The 19,645-nt window shown below is 54.4% G+C and overlaps 1 protein-coding gene and 1 pseudogene across 1 annotated transcript; one reads left to right on the forward strand and one right to left on the reverse strand.

Moving 5' to 3' along the window:
- Positions 1–858: 858 nt before the first annotated feature.
- Positions 859–17,395, reverse strand: AFG1L (AFG1 like ATPase; the record flags this gene model as incomplete). The annotated part of the gene is made up of 13 exons (XM_076053218.1): positions 859–3,286; positions 4,172–4,276; positions 4,491–4,631; positions 5,147–5,247; positions 6,259–6,329; positions 6,525–6,607; positions 7,066–7,124; positions 10,088–10,187; positions 10,591–10,721; positions 11,015–11,116; positions 11,304–11,358; positions 12,276–12,439; positions 16,528–17,395. Coding segments are annotated over 13 exons (2,316 nt in total), but the record flags the coding sequence as incomplete, so codon positions are not given.
- A 1,797-nt stretch (positions 17,396–19,192) lies between these two features.
- On the forward strand, positions 19,193–19,644 carry LOC116955541 (large ribosomal subunit protein eL34 pseudogene; annotated as a pseudogene).
- Position 19,645: the final 1 nt, after the last annotated feature.

Consider the following 19,645-nt stretch of genomic DNA (forward strand, 5'->3'; position numbering starts at 1 on the left):
CTTTGGGATTCCTGGAGATCCCGGTGGCACCTGGATGTTCCTGGAGCCTCTTGGGATTCCGGGAGGTCCCTGGAGATCCCAGACCTTAGAGTTCTTGTAGGTCTCTGAAATCCCTGCAGGTTCCTGGAGGTTTCTGAAACCCATTCGAGCCACTTTAGACCCTGGAGGCTGTCAAAGTACCTGGAGAATTCTGGAACCTCCAGAGGTCTGTGGAGCCCATGGACGCTCCCTAGAGGTCCCTGAAGCCCCTTGAACCCCTGGGAAGCGTGGTACAGCCGGGGTTTAATGACCCCCCCCCCCATCCACCAGCCCCTTTGGAAGGTCCCCTTGCTCTTCGAGGTCTCGGGATCACGGGAAGAGAGCCCCGAGTGACCCCTGGTGGACAGAGACGGGAGCAGTCGGGGTGACCAGGTTTCTCAGTGGGAACTGCTCACTCACCATCCACCACCCGTGGTCTATCCACTGCTGAATAAAATACTTTTGCATTAACACCATCATCACCCGTGGTCTATCCACTGCTTAATTATTTTAACATTACTACCATCATCTGTGGTCTATAACTGCTGAAGTCCTTTAGCATTACAACCACGACGGTCAACCACTGCGGTCCACCACAAGGATCCACCACGGAGGTCAACCACGGGGTCAACCACGGGGGTCAACCACGGCAGAGAGAGGACGGGAGGGGGCATCGCCCAACGCGTTCCTCAGTAGCCCACCGTGGCAAAAACGGCGACGTTTTGGGCAAATGGCCCTTCGTGATGGCACATGGAAGCGGAGTGGAGAGACGGGCTGGGGACCACGCGGGACGCCGCACACACCACGGGGGGGGGGGGGGGGGTGGCGCCAACGCACTGCCAGTAAATAAGTTTTAATTGCGAGGACGCGCGGACAGCTATAATTTACGAAGTTGTGCACTTGAAATACATTCAGACGGCCTCCGCGCGAACGCCGAGCTCGGAAATGTTCGACCTCATGAAGAAATTTCGGAACCGAGGCGAGAAGCGTGCCGGGCCCGTCGGCCAGGCCGCGCCCGGGGGGCCCCGGCCCGGCACGGCCAGGAGGGGTCCCTCACGATCCGTCGCCAGGTCCCGTGGGCTACGTGGCGGCTAGCGCGACGGGCGTCTCAAGTCAGATGGCCGGGGGGGGGGGTCGTAGCGAGATCGTGACTCGTGTCGCTCGCGTAAGGGACAATCGGCTGTCAGGGAAGATCCCCCCCCCCCACTTCCCCCCGTGCAGCATGGCCGGTGTGACATCATCACTCCGTGTGCGCACTGCAATTGTTGTTGTCACAGGAGAACCCCTCTTAACGACCGCCCCTGTTAACGACTAATCGCTTAACGACCGCCCCTGTTAACGACTAATCGCCGACGGGCCTCGATAGAGCCCAATGTGTCCGCTTGCCGACTATTCCCCTATTAACGACGGGCTGTTGTAGGTACGGTAAATATGAATGAATGCGTTGATTAACCATGTTTCTTTTAACGTGTTTATATTGTAAAAATTTCACTTAAAACTTTCGTGACTGCATTAATTAATATTCTATGGTTCTTTCGGTAAAGTCGCGTAGATAGAAAAATCTGAATAAAAAATTTGAATCAAAATAAAATATTATTTTTATTATTTTATTTTTATTCACTTTTTTTTCTATCTACTTTACCAAAAGAACCAAAGAATGTTTATATTGTTGTTAGTATCTTTACGTATTGTTTAAATATTAGAAAGTACTTTTTTGGGCGAAAAATGGTAACTTTCGATGCTATCGGAACGAATTAAACCTTTAACGTGCATTTCCTAGACTCGCTTAACGACCGGTTCCGTCGAACCAATCACCGTCGTTAAGAGGGGTTCCACTTTATTAATGTGGCTGTTACCAATGACTTTCGTGATTAATTATTAAATGTATTTACTGGTTACGATGGGGTCACGGCCGGTCCTCGTGAACCCCACGAAGCCTACGACGTTCGTAACTTATCGCATTCGCCCGGAGCTACGACAAATTTCATCACCGACAAAACTTATGACATTGCTACGACGTCGTGTACTAACTCTTTCCGTACCCTTGTCCCTGCTGAGGAATCGTCTCGCCTCACCTCCTTACCAATTCCAGCGAAGCTAGCTTATGAATATGGAAATGTAGGGGATCTTTAAATATTCAGATATACTCAGAGCCGGCACCGCTGAGATGCTGGGATCCGGTCCGGGTTTCAGTTCGCACAGCCACAGCGGATACATAGTGTGTTGATGGGCTCAGCCTGGTCAGCAATGACTTACATAGATTCACATGGGGATCCATCGACTTGCATCGAGACCCGTGGACTCACACATAGACCGAGTTGTCATTAAAAAGGCTGCTCAAGCGTAGTGAGTTGATGGTCTTGGCCCGCTCACCGTTGGCTGGAAACAATAACAATGATAATTGTATTCAGTTAGATTTTTCACTCAAGTTGGTGAAATTCCAGATCTGAAAATCACAACTAAAACATCGGTTCGATCACTTAAAACGGGCTACACTCTCCCGAGTTAAAAACGCGGCCTGACTGCAGCGCGCATGAACGTCGCGCTGCAGGGCGGGGGAGACCGCTGGCCGCCCCCTCGGTACGGACCAGAGGTCCCCGCTTGACAGGATCTCGGATGTAGTTATGCAATGATCCCTTCCGCGGGCCGGCTCTCTGGCAAGTAAGAACCCGTCGTCTCGAGAAGATCTGAAGTCACAAACATTAAGATTGGAATCGTGTGCGGGTCCCACAAAGGGGACGGTGGTTCAAATCTAAACTTGTTCCACAAACCCCCCCCCCCCCAACGCCATGGCCCTTCACCACCCAGCCCTCCGCCCACACTCCACCTTCCCCTCCATGCTGAGACGCTCTCCTAGGGGCTTGGCCAAGGGGTTCCGTAAAGGGGGCTTCGCTGAGATGGCCCCCCACATAGAGGGAGCTGGGAGCCGGTCTCAGCTGTGCCCCATACCGGTAGTGGCGGTGGTGGTGTCTGTATTGGTGGTGGCGGTGGTGGTGGTGTCTGTATTGGTAGTGGCGGTGGTGGTGTCTGTAATGGTGGTGGTAGTGGTTTTGGCACTGGTGGTGGTGGTGGCGTTGTCTGTATTGGTGGTGGCGGTGGGGGTAGTGGTGTTGGCACTGGTGGTGGTGTTGGCACTGGTGGTGGTGGTGGTGTTGGCGGCTCCACTCCAGTAGGCGTGGGTGTGCATCTCCGTGAGACGCGAGGTGGTTCGTGCAAATGCAAATGTCTCCTCTTGCCCCCCAAACACGGAGAGAGACGCCGCAGAGGCCTATGAGGGGGGGCAGGGGGAACGCACGCGTGTTGGCAGTTACACGTACGCGCAGACACGCACACGTACGCGCAGACACGCACACACACGCACACATACGCGCAAACACGCACACACACGTACGCACAAACACGCAAGTATACACACGTGGGCCGCTTAAAATATTCGTCACGAGTGTTGGTCGTGGGCGGGAATCGAACCCGGTTAGCCGGGTCCGTAGTGCAGTGCGCTAACCGCTGCACTACTGCTGCACTACTGCTGCACTACTGCTTCACACACACAAAGACAAAGATCCCGCGTATAGCCTTAACAGACTTTAGGGGCAAATGCTGTTAGCGAGAAAACATCCAGCAACAACAACTGCCATTCGCCACTAAGTGGCAGTGACGTCACCACGGCGTTTGTGCCAGGCTATGTGCACGTTAAGGCCACGTGAAGTGTCAAACGCCCGTTGGCAGGAAGTCACGGGACAGACCCAGGTGCCAGGGGCCGACTCACTGAGATGACTGGCTGATGCACCACCTGTGCCCCCTACTGTACCAACTTGCTGTGCTTCAGCCACCTGGCACTCTGCTCATTGTTGTGAGCGTTGCTCCTCCGCCCTCCGTTGTTGTTGGAGGGCGACTGCCTCCAACTGCCCAGTAGCGTCCTTCACGAGCCTCCTCCACAGAGGCCGATCTTGACACCGCTGGTACCAGTCATTGGCAAGTCCACTCAGCTCCACGTCCTCCTGTACCACATCACTCCATCTCTTCTCTAGCCCGTGCCGAGCCCATTTATCCCCCTCGATCCGGCCGAACAAAAGCTGTTTAGGCATGCGGTGGCTGGGCATGCGGGCTACATGACCTAACCTCTAAACACACGCACGTGCACCACCCCCCTCACCTCAGCGATGCCCAGGTCATCCATGAGCTCACGATCCATCGATCCGTCCGGCTCACTCGCAAATAGCAGCGACAGCGGCACCTCGGCCGAGATCACCACGCGCACCTACACACGTACACGTACACACACACGTACAAACAGCTCTCTCCCACATAGCTTTAAAAGACTGTTGGGGAAAAGTTAGCGAGCACCTATGAAGACCAGAACGGAGATGTGGAGGAGAGACCGTGGCGTCGTGCAGCACACGTCTGTGCAAGTGGTGTAGAGGTTGTCGCGGTGGTGTAAAGGTGCAGTGGTGGTGTCGAGGAGGTGTAGCGACCTTGGCGTCGTACAGCGTGTCCACGAAGGTGATGAAGCGACGCGCCTGCGTGCGCTGCGCCAGCGCGAGTCGCGGGACGCGCCGCACGAACACCGTGCGGAAGTGGCGACACAGCTCCAGGTAATCGCTCGCTCCCAGGGGCTGAGACGGGGACACACGCCAGGGCACTCACCACTCGCTCACTCACGGGGCACTCACCACTCGCTTGTTCACTCACTCACGGGGCACTCACCACTTGCTCACTCACTCATTCACGGGACACTCACCACTCGCTCACTCACCCGCTCACTCGCTCGCTTACTCACTCACTCACAGGGCACTCACCACTCGCTCACTCACGGGGCACTCACCACTCGCTTGTTCACTCACTCACTCAAGGGGCACTCACCACTCGCTTGTTCACTCACTCACTCACGGGACACTCACCACTCACTCACGGGACACTCACCACTCACTCGCTCACTCACTCACCGCTCGCTCGCTCACTCACTCACCACTCGCTTGTTCACTCACTCACGGGGCACTCACCACTTGCTTGTTCACTCACTCACGGGGCACTCACCACTCGCTCGCTCACTCACGGGGCCACTCACCACTCGGTCAATCAATCACGGGGCACTCACCGCTCACTAACTGTGCACTCACCGCTCACTCACCCGGTCGCACAGCTCGGAGAAGGTGCAGTCGGCAACGTCACCACAAGCGCGTCTCAAGCGCAGCTCCCTGCCGCCCACGCGGAGGAGACGCGGACGCGCGACTGCGCGCGGCACGTCACGGCGAAACCATGGTGACAGCATGGTGACATCACGGACACAGACCACGGTGAAATAGCAATGTCAATCATGGCGCACGGCACAAGACACTCCGGCATAATCCCAGCACGACAGCAGAGGGCACGGCACGAGGCGCACACCAGCGTGGACGTGCGGCAGCCACGGCGATCGGGGCACAGGACGGTACACACAGCATGGCAGAGTAACACAGGACGGTACACACAGCATGGCAGAGTAACACAGGACGGTACACACAGCATGGCAGAGTAGCACAGGACGGTACACACAGCATGGCAGAGTAGCACAGGACGGTACACACAGCATGGCAGAGTAGCACAGGACGGTACACACAGCATGGCAGAGTAGCACAGGACGGTACACACAGCATGGCAGAGTAACACAGGACGGTACACACAGCATGGCAGAGTAACACAGGACGGTACACACAGCATGGCAGAGTAGCACAGGACGGTACACACAGCATGGCAGAGTAACACAGCACAGGACGGTACACACAGCATGGCAGAGTAACACAGCACAGGACGGTACACACAGCATGGCAGAGTAACACAGCACAGGACGGTACACACAGCATGGCAGAGTAACACAGCACAGGACGGTACACACAGCATGACAGAGTAACACAGCACAGGACGGTACACACAGCATGGCAGAGTAACACAGCACAGGACGGTACACACAGCATGGCAGAGTAACACAGCACAGGACGGTACACACAGCATGACAGAGTAGCACAGCACGGTACATGTGGCACGACAGAGGACAGCGCCGTACACGCAGCATGGCACAAAAGCCACGGCACAGCACGGTGGGCGTGGAATAGCATAGAACGCGGCATGGCACGGCGCGGCACGGCGCGGCACAGCGCGGCACGGCGTGGTGCGACACGGCACGGCGCGGCACGGCGCGGTGCGACACGGCACGGCCGTGCATCGCAGTGGCGCAGGCGGGATTGCATGGGGGGCGACGCTCACTGTCGTTCTGCGAGTAGGTGAGCTCGTCGAACAGCGAGTCCAGCCGCTCGTCCGTGTCCGCGTCGCCCGTCCTGCGCGTGGCGAGAGACTCGGTCAGCACCCGGGTGGTGACCGGAGCCGACGCTCGGCGCGGAGTCGCCGCAGAGTCGGGCTCCCTTCCAACCCAATACCGGCGAACTGCCGGACGCGTTTATTTGGCAAGCTTGTATAAACGTGGAACACACCGCACGCCGTGCCGTGCGGTGTGCCGCGGCCGGAGCCCTCACAGGAAGTAGAGCTTCCCGGTGGCAGGCTGCCCGTGCTGGCGGTAGTCGATGCCCGAGTCCAGCCGTATGCACTCGCAGCGAGCCTGCTCACACACACACACACACGCGCGCGTACAGACATCCCCCGTGGAGCACCTCTGAAGGCCGGGCACGGCGTACGAGGGGCGGTGTGGCAAGGGCCACACCCGGCCGCCTATGGCGATGTTTATAGACACACACACACGCACACAGTACCGGGTATTCATTTAAGGCCGATTCAAACTAAGGGAGGCCCAGTGACAGGTTAATTTGCTCATCACCGGCGTTAATCGTGAGCGGGAATTCAAACACGGGTCACCGGTACCGGACAGCAGTGCACTAACCGCTGTGCCACTGCTCCCCAGCACAAACATTGAGCCTGCACACACACACACAGACCGTGTCACAGAGATCACCGAGTCACCCTCCGGAGTTGACCGAGTCCACCCTGCGGAGGCTTCACCCTCTGGAGTTGACCGCATCAGAATCTGTCGGCACGCAGGAGGCCGGCGCTGCCCCTCACCTTGAGGACGCCGATGAAGGGGAGGAAGTTGACCCTCTGCAGGCCGTGCTTGTACAGATCTGGGACAAACACACGGAGCCAACTCGAGCAACCACTCCGGGCCAGTAGACCCCCACCACCACCGCTCTCTCCCCCACCACCGCTCTCCCTACCATCACCACCACCACTCTCCCCACCACCACCACCACCGCTCTCTCCCGCACCACCGCTCTCCCCACCACCACCACCACCGCTGCCCTCCCCACCACCATCACCACTCTCCATACCACCGCCACTGCTCTCCCTACAATCACCACCACCGCTCTCCCCACCACCACCACCACCGCTGCCCTCCCCACCACCATCACCACTCTCCCTACCACCGCCACTGCTCTCCCTACACCCACCACCACCGCTCTCCCCACCACCACTACCACCGCCGCTCTCCCCACCACCACCACCGCTCTCCCCACCACCATCACCACTCTCCCCACCACCACCACTGCCCTCCCCACCACCACCGCTATCCCCACTACCGAGTAAATCAGCGAGTGCTGGATCATCCGTCGACCTGACCGTTGATTTACCCTGACCTCTATCCGGTGGTTGAGTGAGGTGGGAACCGGGTGCTCCACCCCAGTTCTGAGAGCACCCAGCAGCAGCAGGATGATTCCAGCTGTTGCCGAATCTGTACTGCGCGTAGCAGCAGTGATAAGTGCTCGGAGTGAGAGAGGCCTTGGCACAGAGAATAAAACCAGACTTCTCCATAGCCAGATGAGTGATAAAGCCGTTCCACGGCAAGCTCAGAAGAGACTGCTGGACCAAGCTGAGTCGTGGTTTATCTGTTCATAAGAATATCAAAGCTTAAGACGATTCAGGAGGAGCTGTGGATTGGTCAGCCCTACGTGGTCATGGTCATCGCTGAATGCGCACAGAGGTTGTTATTGAGTACGATGCCACGGAGGGCGCTGTCATCTGCAAAGGAAGTGGCTCCCATTGTGAGTGGGAGACGAGTTGGTAAAGTATGTATGTATAATTATTCAGCATCGTACGTAGCCAACTGTGCTAATCGGAGGTGCGGGGGAAGGACAACAAACTAAACACGAAAAGCAGTTCTAAAAAAATTGTTTTCAATATAGATAATTTAAAGTGCATAGCTCCAGTGGCTTCCTAATATCTGAAGGGAAGAGAGTTACAGACGGCCGTTGAAGCTCATCTGAAAGCACGCGATGCAGTGACCATCTTTGTTCGATGCAGAGATCTTGCGGAATGCCAGAGCGACCGGTGAAGATACCAGCCTAGCCACCGTCTACTGCCACGTCTATAGACCTATGAGTTGTTAGGAAACTGAAATTCAGGCTTGCAGATTAGAGATGAGATTGTTGTGTCAAACAGATGAATGCTTTTATCATACTAATTACCAACATGTATAACAGCACACACGATCATACTAATTACCAACATGTATAAGAGCACACACGATCATACTAATTACCAACATGTATAAGAGCACACACGATCATACTAATTACCAACATGTATAAGAGCACACACGATCATATAATTACCAACATGTATAACAGCACACACACGATCATACTAATTACCAACATGTATAAGAGCACACACGATCATACTAATTACCAACATGTATAACAGCACACACAATCATACTAATTACCAACATGTATAACAGCACACACGATCATACTAATTACCAACATGTATAAGAGCACACACGATCATACTAATTACCAACATGTATAACAGCACACACGATCATACTAATTACCAACATGTATAAGAGCACACACGATCATACTAATTACCAACATGTATAACAGCACACACGATCATACTAATTACCAACATGTATAACAGCACACACGATCATACTAATTACCAACATGTATAACAGCACACACACGATCATACTAATTACCAACATGTATAAGAGCACACACGATCATACTAATTACCAACATGTATAACAGCACACACACGATCATACTAATTACCAACATGTATAACAGCACACACGATCATACTAATTACCAACATGTATAAGAGCACACACGATCATACTAATTACCAACATGTATAAGAACACACACGATCATACTAATTACCAACATGTATAGCAGCACACACACGATCATACTAATTACCAACATGTATAACAGCACACACGATCATACTAATTACCAACATGTATAACAGCACACACGATCATACTAATTACCAACATGTATAACAGCACACACGATGTTTCACGGACACAAGCAACTGTAACCCTGTGGCGCGTAGCCGAGAGAGGTGGGGGCCTTCAGGAGAGAGGTGGGGGCCTTCAGGAGAGAGGTGGGGGCCTTCAGGAGAGAGGTGGGGGCCTTCAGGAGAGAGGTGGGGGCCATCAGGAGAGAGGTGGGGGCCTTCAGGAGAGAGGTGGGGGCCTTCAGGAGAGAGGTGGGGGCCATCAGGAGAGAAGTGGGGGCCATCAGGAGAGAGGTGGGGGCCATCAGGAGAGAGGTGGGGGCCCATCAAGAGAGAGGTGGGGGCCTTCAGGAGAGAGGTGGGGGCCTTCAAGAGAGAGGTGGGCCCATCAAGAGAGAGGTGGGGCCTTCAGAAGAGAGGTGGGGCCTTCAAGATAGAGGTCGGGGCCTTCAGGTGAGAGGTTGGGGCCTTCAGGAGAGAGGTGGGCCCATCAAGAGAGAGGTGGGGGCCTTCAGGATAGAGGTGGGGGCCTTCAAGACAGAGGCGGGCCTTCAAAAGAGAGGTGGGGCCTTCAGAAGAGAGGTGGGGCCTTCAAGATAGAGGTTGGGTTCTTCAGGAGACAGGTGGGGCTGTTAACAGAGGGGTGGGAGACTTTAAATGTCAGCGTAGATTGAACGCTGCTGCTGCTGCGAGTGTGCAGCAGCGGAACGATGATGGCTGCGTTCCAAACACATTGGTGGTGGGGATGATGGTGGTGGTGGTGGTGGTGCCGGTGGTAGTTGTAGCAGAGTGCTCGTGCGCTCACGGCCGGTGCCGGTGGGGTGTGCGCTACCGTCGGGCGGGCGGTTGGAGGTGGCCACCATCACCACGCCGAGGCGGAACAGGTTCTCAAACAGCTGCTTCAGGATCATGGCATCCGCAATGTCGGTCACCTGCAGCACAGTGGCAGCCACGTAAGTCCGTGGGTCTCTGTGCGAGTCCGTGAGTCTGTGCGAGGCTACGGGTCTGTGTGAGTCCGTGGTTCTCTGCGAGTCCATTGGCCTCTGTGCGAGTCCCTGGGTCTCTGTGTGAGTCTACGGGTCTCTGTGCGAGTCCGTGGGCCTCTGGGTGAGCCTGCAGGTCTCTGTGCGAGTCCTCGGGTCTCTGGGTGAGACTGCATCTTTCTGTGCGAGTCGTGGGTCTCTGTGAGCTTACGGGTGGTCTGTGCGAGTGTGAAAAAGCAAGGAGTAGCTTGCAGAGGTATGGAGGAGCCAGGAGAACACGTGAGGAGGAGCGTGGAGACGCTGCAAGGAGGAGCAATGAAGGCTCGAGGAGGAGGAGGAGGAGGAGGGGCACCTGAAACTCGTCGAAGCACAGCAGGTGGGTGTCTTGGCTGATGAGCGCCGCCACGGGCGCAATGGGGTCGTACGCAGTCGCCATGCGGCCCACGCGCCGCGCTGGCAGAGTCCGCTTCAGCCGGTGAATCCCTGCAATGGGGGTGGGGGGGGTAGGGGGCATGGGGAGACCCGGGGGGAGGGCACAGGGACGCGGGGGGAGACACGGGTAAAGAAGTACACAACACAAATAGTGTTTGCTGCCCTGCCCTCGACTGCCCACAACTCCGACAGGGCCCGCATCGCTGTACATCGTGATTGCCCTTTCATATACTTACTCTGCACCTACACACATGCGGGCGAGTGGAGGGGGGGGGGCCCGGGGAGCGTGCGGGCGAGTGGGGATGGAGGTGCATGGGGAGCGCGTGGGCGCGCGGGGAGCTCACGGCTGTGGATGTCGAGCATGAACGAGTGGAAGTGGACGCGGCACTTCCTCTCCACCTCTACGTGTGAGAAGAAGAGGTCCATGAGCATCGTCTTGCCCGTGCCTGGCACCGCGCAGCACACAGCACACGCATCGCAATCACGCTCGGCACGGCCCCAGCATGGCTCAATTGTGCAGTGGAAAAAGGGTGTTCTTTTGCCTTCATACAATAGGGAACCCAGCTTACGGTGTGGTGCTGTGCGGTGTGGTGCAGTACGAAACAGCCCGGTGTGGTGCGAGGGGGAACCCACCGACGTCACCGTGAATGTAAATCCCTTTCACGGGCGGAGTTGGAGCCGACATCAGCTGAGACAAACCCCCAAAGACAAACACAATCACACCCACACAACTTGTTAGGGATAGTGAGTAAGTGCGCAGTGCGAGACACACGTGTGTGTGCACACCTATGTGATGCTGTGTCACACTGACACCTGTGTGACACCTGTGTGATGTCATCACATGTGTGACACCTGTGTGAAGCTGTATCACGACGACACCTGTGACACCTGTGTGACGTCATCACGGGTGTCACACCGACACCTGTGTGACACCTGTGTGATGTCATCACGTGTGACACCTGTGTGAAGCTGTATCACGACGACACCTGTGTGATGTCATCACAGGTGTCACACCGACATCTGTGTGACACCTGTGTGATGTCATCACGTGACACCGACACCTGTGTGACACCTGTGTGACGTCATCACAGGTGTCACACCGACACCTGTGTGACACCTGTGTGACGTCATCACAGGTGTCACACCGACACCTGTGTGACACCTGTGTGATGTCATCACATGTGTGACACCTGTGTGAAGCTGTATCACGACACCTGTGACACCTGTGTGACGTCATCACAGGTGTCACACCGACACCTGTGTGACACCTGTGTGACACCTGTGTGATGTCATCACATGTGACACCGACACCTGTGTGACACCTGTGTGACGTCATCACAGGTGTCACACCGACACCTGTGTGACACCTGTGTGACGTCATCACAGGTGTCACACCGACACCTGTGTGACACCTGTGTGACGTCATCACAGGTGTCACACCGACACCTGTGTGACACCTGTGTGACGTCATCACAGGTGTCACACCGACACCTGTGTGACACCTGTGTGACGTCATCACAGGTGTCACACCGACACCTGTGTGACACCTGCGCCGACGCTACGCGGCCCTGAGGACCGCCCCCCACCCCACCCCACCCCCGCTACCTGTGCCAACATCCCCGGCTGTGGGGGACTGTACCCCCTCAGTGCGTCGTGCAGGCCCTGTAGCCGGCCCACCACCGCCCGCTGCTGCTCGTCGGCCCTCAGCTCCCCGCGCTCCACCAGCTCAGCGTAGGCGGCCACGGGGCCCCGGGTGTGCACGCAAGAGGCTGCAGCCCACGGCACGCACCACCCGGACACAACGCCACGAGTCCGCCACTCGGAAATGAACATCGGCGTCACGGTCATGATAACAATACGTTACTATTTGTAAAGTGGCGCATTTCATCCGTAGATCCCACCAATGGGCCCCGTGTATGGAAAGCCGGGAAATAAAATAGAACCTGCACAGGGTAGACGGCCAGAACTACGCAGGGGGTAAAAGGCCAGTTCACAGAGGTTAGTTTTCAAGACAGGCTTAAATATATATAACGACTCCGATTGTCTTATTTGCAAAAGAAAATTGTTCCAAGGCTTGGGAGCTGCATTGGCAAAAGCCGATCACCCCAGAAAATGAGCCTTGACCTCGGAGTCCTTAGAAGGCGGTGATCCGATAGAGCTCAGCGAGCTCGTTGGAGAGTAAACACGGAATCGGTTCCTGTAGATATTGCAGGGCGAACCCACACAGATTTCCTTGTAGGTCAGCAGCAGCGTCTCGTAGTCCACTCGGGACTTGACTGGTAGCCGAGCAGGTGCTCGCTTAAAGAGTCGAGCAGCTGCATTCTAAACGAGCTGGAGTCTACCCAGCGCCTTACTCGGAATTCCGAACATCATTGGCCGTGTTCAATCCACTGCTGGATGAAGGTCTCCTACCCAAGCCGCCGCCGCCGCCTCTCACGATCCCTGCCCTGGAAACGATCCACCCACATCAGTGGCCGCCTGCTCCACACATGGACGGATTTCAGCATCGCACCCGCCTGGTAAATCCTCTTGGACGCGTTCCCCATCCCTGTGGCTGCTGCCATTCCGTTCTTAAGCCTCGACCATCGGTCGTCCGCCACGCTCCCTTCTCGCCGTGACGGGTCCTCCCCAAGCCCCGCTCACCTCTCTCAACACTCAGGGTTAAGGATGTGTTAGGGTTTGGGGGGGGGGCTCGTGTTAGGTTTGGGGAAAGGGGTTAAGGTTAGGCGAGGAGGTGAAGGTTTAGGGGTCCGGGTTCTAGGGTTAAAGTACGAGTTTTAGGGGCTTTGGGACTGGGTGGGAGTTGGGGTTAAGCGATCGGGGATTAGGGGACAGGGGGTTGAGGGTTATACGGATAGGGTTTAAATATCTCCACAAGGGCCCCGGTGAGGGATAAGGGTTAATATGAGGGGGGTTTAGGGGGTCATGGTTAGTGTTACGCGCTGAAGGGGACCCCCAAGGGGTTAGTTACCCCCCTACCCCCCCACAACGCAAGGGCATCAGCGAGGGCGTCTGGGCCACGGTCCCCACCTGGGACACGGCAGGAGAGGAGTCGCAGGGCCCGCAGCCGCGTCCAGGGGGCCCCGGGGGCCATGGCGACCCAAGGGGTCCCGGGGGGAGTCGAGGGGGTCTCGGGGGGGGGGGTCCTGGGGGGTCCCGGGGGTCCCGGGGGGAGTGGAGGGGATCAGGGGTGGAACGCACAGGGGGCCGGTGCCGGCAAGGGCACGGGCGCGGCCATTACCGGAAGTGACGCGTCGCAGTAGGCGGAGTCGCGCGCGCGTCGTGGCCGGGGAGAGTTTAGAGAGAGATGAGAGAGAGTTTAGAGAGAGAGAGATTAGAGAGAGAGAGTTTAGAGAGAGAGAGTTTAGAGAGAGAGAGTTTAGAGAGAGAGAGTTTAGAGAGAGAGAGAGTTTAGAGAGAGAGAGTTTAGAGAGAGAGAGTTTAGAGAGAGAGAGAGTTTAGAGAGAGAGAGAGTTTAGAGAGAGAGAGTTTAGAGAGAGAGAGTTTAGAGAGAGTTTAGAGAGAGAGAGTTTAGAGAGAGAGAGTTTAGAGAGAGAGTTGAGAGAGAGAGTTGAGAGAGAGAGTTGAGAGAGAGTTGAGAGAGTTGAGAGAGAGATGAGAGAGAGATGAGAGAGTTGAGAGAGAGATGAGAGAGAGATGAGAGAGAGATGAGAGAGAGAGATGAGAGAGAGAGTTTAGAGAGAGTTTAGAGAGAGATAATAGAGAGATAATAGAGAGATAATAGAGATTATAGTTTAGAGAGTGTGTAGAGAGAGTAGAGAGAGGGTTTAGAGAGAGAGTTTAGAGAGATAATTTAGAGAGATTAGAGAGAGAGTTTAGAGAAAGAGTTTAGAGAGAGAGAGATTAGAGAGAGTTTAGAGAGAGAGAGATTAGAGAGATATTAGAGAGAGATTAGAGAGAAAAAACTCGATTTGGTGCTTTCGTGACTGCAGGAATTAATCTTTGTTTTTTTCGGTAAAGTCACGTAGAAATAAGAAAAAATAAAATTACATAATATACGACGTTTCGATTGCAACACAAGCAATCATCATCAGGCAGAGGAAACACAACCGCAGATATATACAGACCTTAAGTAGAGGGAATTAACACAGATATACCAGGGGATACAGAGAGAAGGAGCATCACACTAAATCAAACAGGGTTTAGCAAAATTTGGAAACTGTATAAAGCAACACAGACGGTCGGTTATATCTGTGTTAATTCCCTCTACTTAAGGTCTGTATATATATCAGCGGTTATGTGTTTCCTCTGCCTGATGATGATTGCTTGTGTTGCAATCGAAACGTCGTATATTATCTAATTTTATTTTTTCTTATTTCTACGTGACTTTACCGAAAAAAACAAAGATTAATTCCTGCAGTCACGAAAGCACCAAATCGAGTTTGAACCACCTCTTCGGGGAGGTATGAAATCTGTGTCTTTGTGTTCCCTGCTGGTGTATCTGCCTTTGTGTCTTGAATTGGGTTGATGTCGCTGTGTTGTCTCTACCTATAGTTTTGTACCTGGGTGCCTCTAAGTGTGCGCTACGGTGCCCTCTCTGTACGCATGGCAACTTGTATCATGCTAATTTGTGTACCATTGTCTCTGATTCCCAGCCCCCCCATCTCTAGCTATTTAAAGCCTAGGCACAGAGTTGCTTCACCTCTTAACTGTGTGCGTGTCTCCCCCCATAGGTCTCTCTACGGTATGTATTCTATCACTATCTTAAATTTCACACTTAACTCACAATTTAACAATCTTTGAAATAGCGTATTCAACAAGACCATGCGTTAATTGTGTTTTAACGAGCCGTCTGTGTTGCTTTATACAGTTTCCAAATTTTGCTAAACCCTGTTTTTATATAGTGTGACGCTCCGTCTCTCTGTATCCCCTGGTATCTCTGTGTTAATTCCCTCTACTTAAGGTCTGTATATATATCTGCGGTTATGTGTTTCCTCTACCTGATGATGATTGCTTGTGTTGCAATCGAAACGTCGTATATTATGTAATTTTCATTTTTTCCTATTTCTACGTGACTTTACCGAAAAAACCAAAGATTAAATTAGAGAGAGTTTAGAGAGAGAGATGGGAGATAGTTTAGAGAGAGATTAGATAGATATTATAGAGTTTAGAGAGAGATTAGAGAGATATTAGAGAGAGAGATTAGAGAGAGAGATTAGAGAGAGAGATGAGAGAGAGTTTAGAGAGAGAGATTAGAGAGATATTAGAGAGAGAGTTTAGAGAGAGAGATTAGAGAGAGAGATGAGAGAGAGAGTTTAGAGAGAGAGTTTAGAGAGAGTTGAGGGATAGTTTAGAGAGAGTTTAGAGAGAGGGAGGGGAGAGAAATAGTTTAGAGAGAGGTTAGAGAGGGATTAGAGAGAGATTAGAGCGAGAGTTTAGAGAGAGATTAGAGAGAGAAAGATTAGAGAGAGAGATTAGAGAGTTTAGAGAGAGAGAGGGATTAGAGAGAGATTGGAGAGAGATTAGAGAGAGTTTAGAGAGAGAGAGTTTAGAGAGAGGGGAGAGATAAGAGAGTGTTGGGAGATGGAGCGGGTGAGTTGAGAGAGGGAAGAGTTAAGAAAGAGGGGGGAGAGGGTTAAGAGAGATAGGGGAGAGCGAGTGGTGAGAGAGGGGGGAGTGATTTGAGCGAGGCAGGGATAGAGTGAGGAGAAGAGGGGAAGGGGGAGAGAGAGGGGAGGGGGGAGAGAGAGGGGAGGGGGGAGAGAGAGGGGAGGGGGGAGAGAGAGGGGAGGGGGGAGAGAGAGGGGAGGGGGGAGTGCGGAGAGAGAGGAGGGAGAGCGGATAGAGAGGAGGGAGAGCGGCAGCAGCAGGAGGACGAACGCAGCTCGCTGCTCACGAGGCCATGGCGGACGGACCCTGCGAGGGAATCTGCAGCAGCAGCAGCGTGAGGGACGCCGGCCACCCCATCGTGGTGCAGGGTACCGAAGCTCCACAACTCGACCACCGCGTGGCACCGCGCGGCGCGGCACGTCGTGCTGCGCCGTGCCGGCCTTCGTGGGCGCCCGCAACCCGGCGCCCCATTTTAATGGCCACCACCTCTGGGTTGTGACCCATCCGTCAGCGTCGTCTTCGTCGCCGGTGCCTGGTGCCGGAGCGCTGCACGGTGGCGTCCCAACCGCGCCGCCGGCACAACGAGGAGGAGGAGCGTCGGCGCACCCTGGCAGCCCGGCTCCGGGACAACGCGGAGCGGCTCCGGGCGCACGCGGCCGCGGCCGCGGCCGTGCTGCCCTCGGACGGGCCAGACGGCGCCCTCGCGCAGGGGGTTGTGAGCCGTCGTCAGCGTCGTCTTCGTCGCCGGTGTGTGCCGATGGACCGGCTGGAGCGGCGCTTGGTGGCGGCGCGGTTACGGCGCCACCACAAGGAGGAGGAGGAGGGGCGCCCTGGAAGCCTGGCGCAAGGACAACGCGGAGAGGCTCCGGGCCCAGGCGGCGGCCGCGGCCGCGCTGCCCTCGTGCCAGACGGCGCCCTCGCACAGGCTGGCGACGGCGCTGCTGCGGGTGGTGAGGAAGCAGCACGGCTCGTTGGCGTCGGCCGGCCTGGCGGGCCCCGAGGAGAACGCCGACCTGGAGGGGGCGATGCGCTTGGTGCGGCGCCGGCGCCCCGTCGCGTGGGTCGCCGCCGGCGCCGCGAGCCGCTAGGGCGGCGACGCGGAGGGCCCCGCCGTGGACTTTGCCGGGGTTGGTGGCGCCGTCGGCGAGAGTAATTTGTCATGGAGAAGCGGTTGTTTTTTTTTAAGCACGTGTTATTTTTCACGCACGTGTTCTTTTTTAAGCACGTGTTATTTGCACATGTTTAGCATGAAGTGTAAGGGCACTGTCAAGTTTCGACTTGTTTTTTTGGAGTTTTTATTTTCTGAATCATCACGATGAAAGCCATTGGTTCAAACATTAAGCATATTCACGTCTTGTGAGAAGCACACTTCGTTTAGAGACGTATTCTGCCCTCTGACCGTAATAAATAATTTAAATTAATGGCTGCCACAAAGTCCCGTAGTGGGAACAAGTTACATCGGTGGTGGTGAGAATCTGGCTTTAACTTTGTACGCTGTCCGAGGGGGTTGAGTTACTTTGCTTGGATGCACATGGCAGCTGCACTATCCGTGTTTCAGTGATATGCGCACTCGTAACTGGCGATGATTTACCTCCACTGGAGGATCAAGGCTCTGCATGCAATTGCTTTAAGCAGAACATTGAACGTGTTTTTTTTTAATTTGAGAGACAATATTCATTGAATTGCTTTTTAAGATGTATGGCAGAAATAACCAGCTTGCTCAGTGGTCGGTACTGAGCATGTGGTCACGGTGTTCTTGACGCATGTGTGTAGAGGTTTTTATTGTTACAAGTGTAGTGTTCCACTTTACGCGGACAACTTCTGTCTTTCTTCGAACACCGCTTTATTTACAACATTCAACACGTCCTCCACACTCCACAGTATCCTGGTCACCACGGCTCGCTCGCCGTGCTCTGCTCGTCTCGCTCACCACCTTTGTCTCCCCACTATCACTTCACTTGCTTCGCACTCAGCGACTTCGCACACAGCGTCTTCCTCGTCCAGCTCGCAACTCCAACTCCCCGCTCTCTGTGTGCCTCCCCCAATTTATCCCTATTCTCATTATCGCTAATTAATTGGCCCGCGTGCCTCCGCACGCTTCGCGTCCTCAAACACCTGCCTTTCTCCAGACATCTCGACGCCTCCTCGCCCTTGACAACAGCCACAGACAATCACCGCCGTTGCTGATCCTCTGGCTTAATTGGCCCAACCGTTACCTCATCATCCCAGCCCTTGCACCTGGCTGTCCTAACACGACCCACACTGTTGTCGCCTTCTCCACAGGCTGACCCCAGATAACCCACACTGCCCGTGTGATCATGCAATCGCGCAGTTTCCACAACACACCTTCATACTCCACTACACAAGTGCCGCGCTGGTACAGCTGAGATGCTGGGTTTAAATCCTCGACGCAGCCGACTGAAACTCGGTTCTCGAGTCACCGATGTCTGACCGCCACAACAACAACCCACGATTATACTTGCTTTTGTGCTTTTTTTCGCCAGCCCTAAATAATTAAAATTCATTTGTTAAGAAAAGTTGTGGATGAGAGGTCACCTCGAAGAAATCTCAGCTGTAGTTCTGTGGCAGCTTCTTCTGCAGTGCTCTTGAGAGTTCTGGTGCATCTCATGGCATGGATGAAATTGGGGAAAGAGACGAAATATCAATTCATGTATTGCAAATTTGTGTTGTTATTTTTCCCGTTGAAAAAAATACATCGTACTGCAATTTAAAAAAAATACTAATTGTATGCATTACCGTAGAATGTGTGTTTTATATTTGTGCAAAATTTATAATTGGGTCATTAAAATGTAAACCGTCCCAAACCAAATAAATCAAAACGTACACATTTACCAACCAATGGTCCTTAAAAAAAAAAGAGAGAGGGGGGAGAGGGGGGAGAGAGAGAGGGAGAGAGGGGGGAGAGAGATAGAGGGGGGAGAGCGTAGATAGAGAGAGGGGGGGGGGAGAGTTTCGTCTAAGCAAGAAAGCCAAGATGGTGCAGCGCCTCACTTACCGCCGTAGGCTGTCCTACAACACGGCCTCCAACAAACCGAGGCTGTCAAAGACCCCCGGTGGCCGGCTGGTGTACCTGTACATGAGGAAGGTTGGCAAGGCCCCCCAAGTCTGCGTGTGGACTTTGCCCCGGCCGGCTGCGTGGAGTGAAGGCAGTGAGGCCGGCCGTGCTAAAGAGGTTGTCAAAGACCGAGAGGCACGTTCCCAGGGCTTACGGAGTCTCCATGCGCGCCAAGTGCGTCCGTGACAGAATCAAGCGCGCCTTCCTGATTGAGGAACAGAAGATCGTTGTCAAGGTGCTGAAGGCCCAGACCCAGAAGCCCAAGTGAAATGCAGACCGGTTAACGTGATGTTTTGAAAAAATAAACCAATTGGACTTCAAAAAAAAG

This window comes from Petromyzon marinus, chromosome 60 (genome assembly GCF_048934315.1).
Source record: "Petromyzon marinus isolate PM22_M1 ecotype Great Lakes invasive population chromosome 60, UKy_Petmar_22M1.pri1.0, whole genome shotgun sequence".
NCBI classification, from domain to species: domain Eukaryota; kingdom Metazoa; phylum Chordata; class Hyperoartia; order Petromyzontiformes; family Petromyzontidae; genus Petromyzon; species Petromyzon marinus.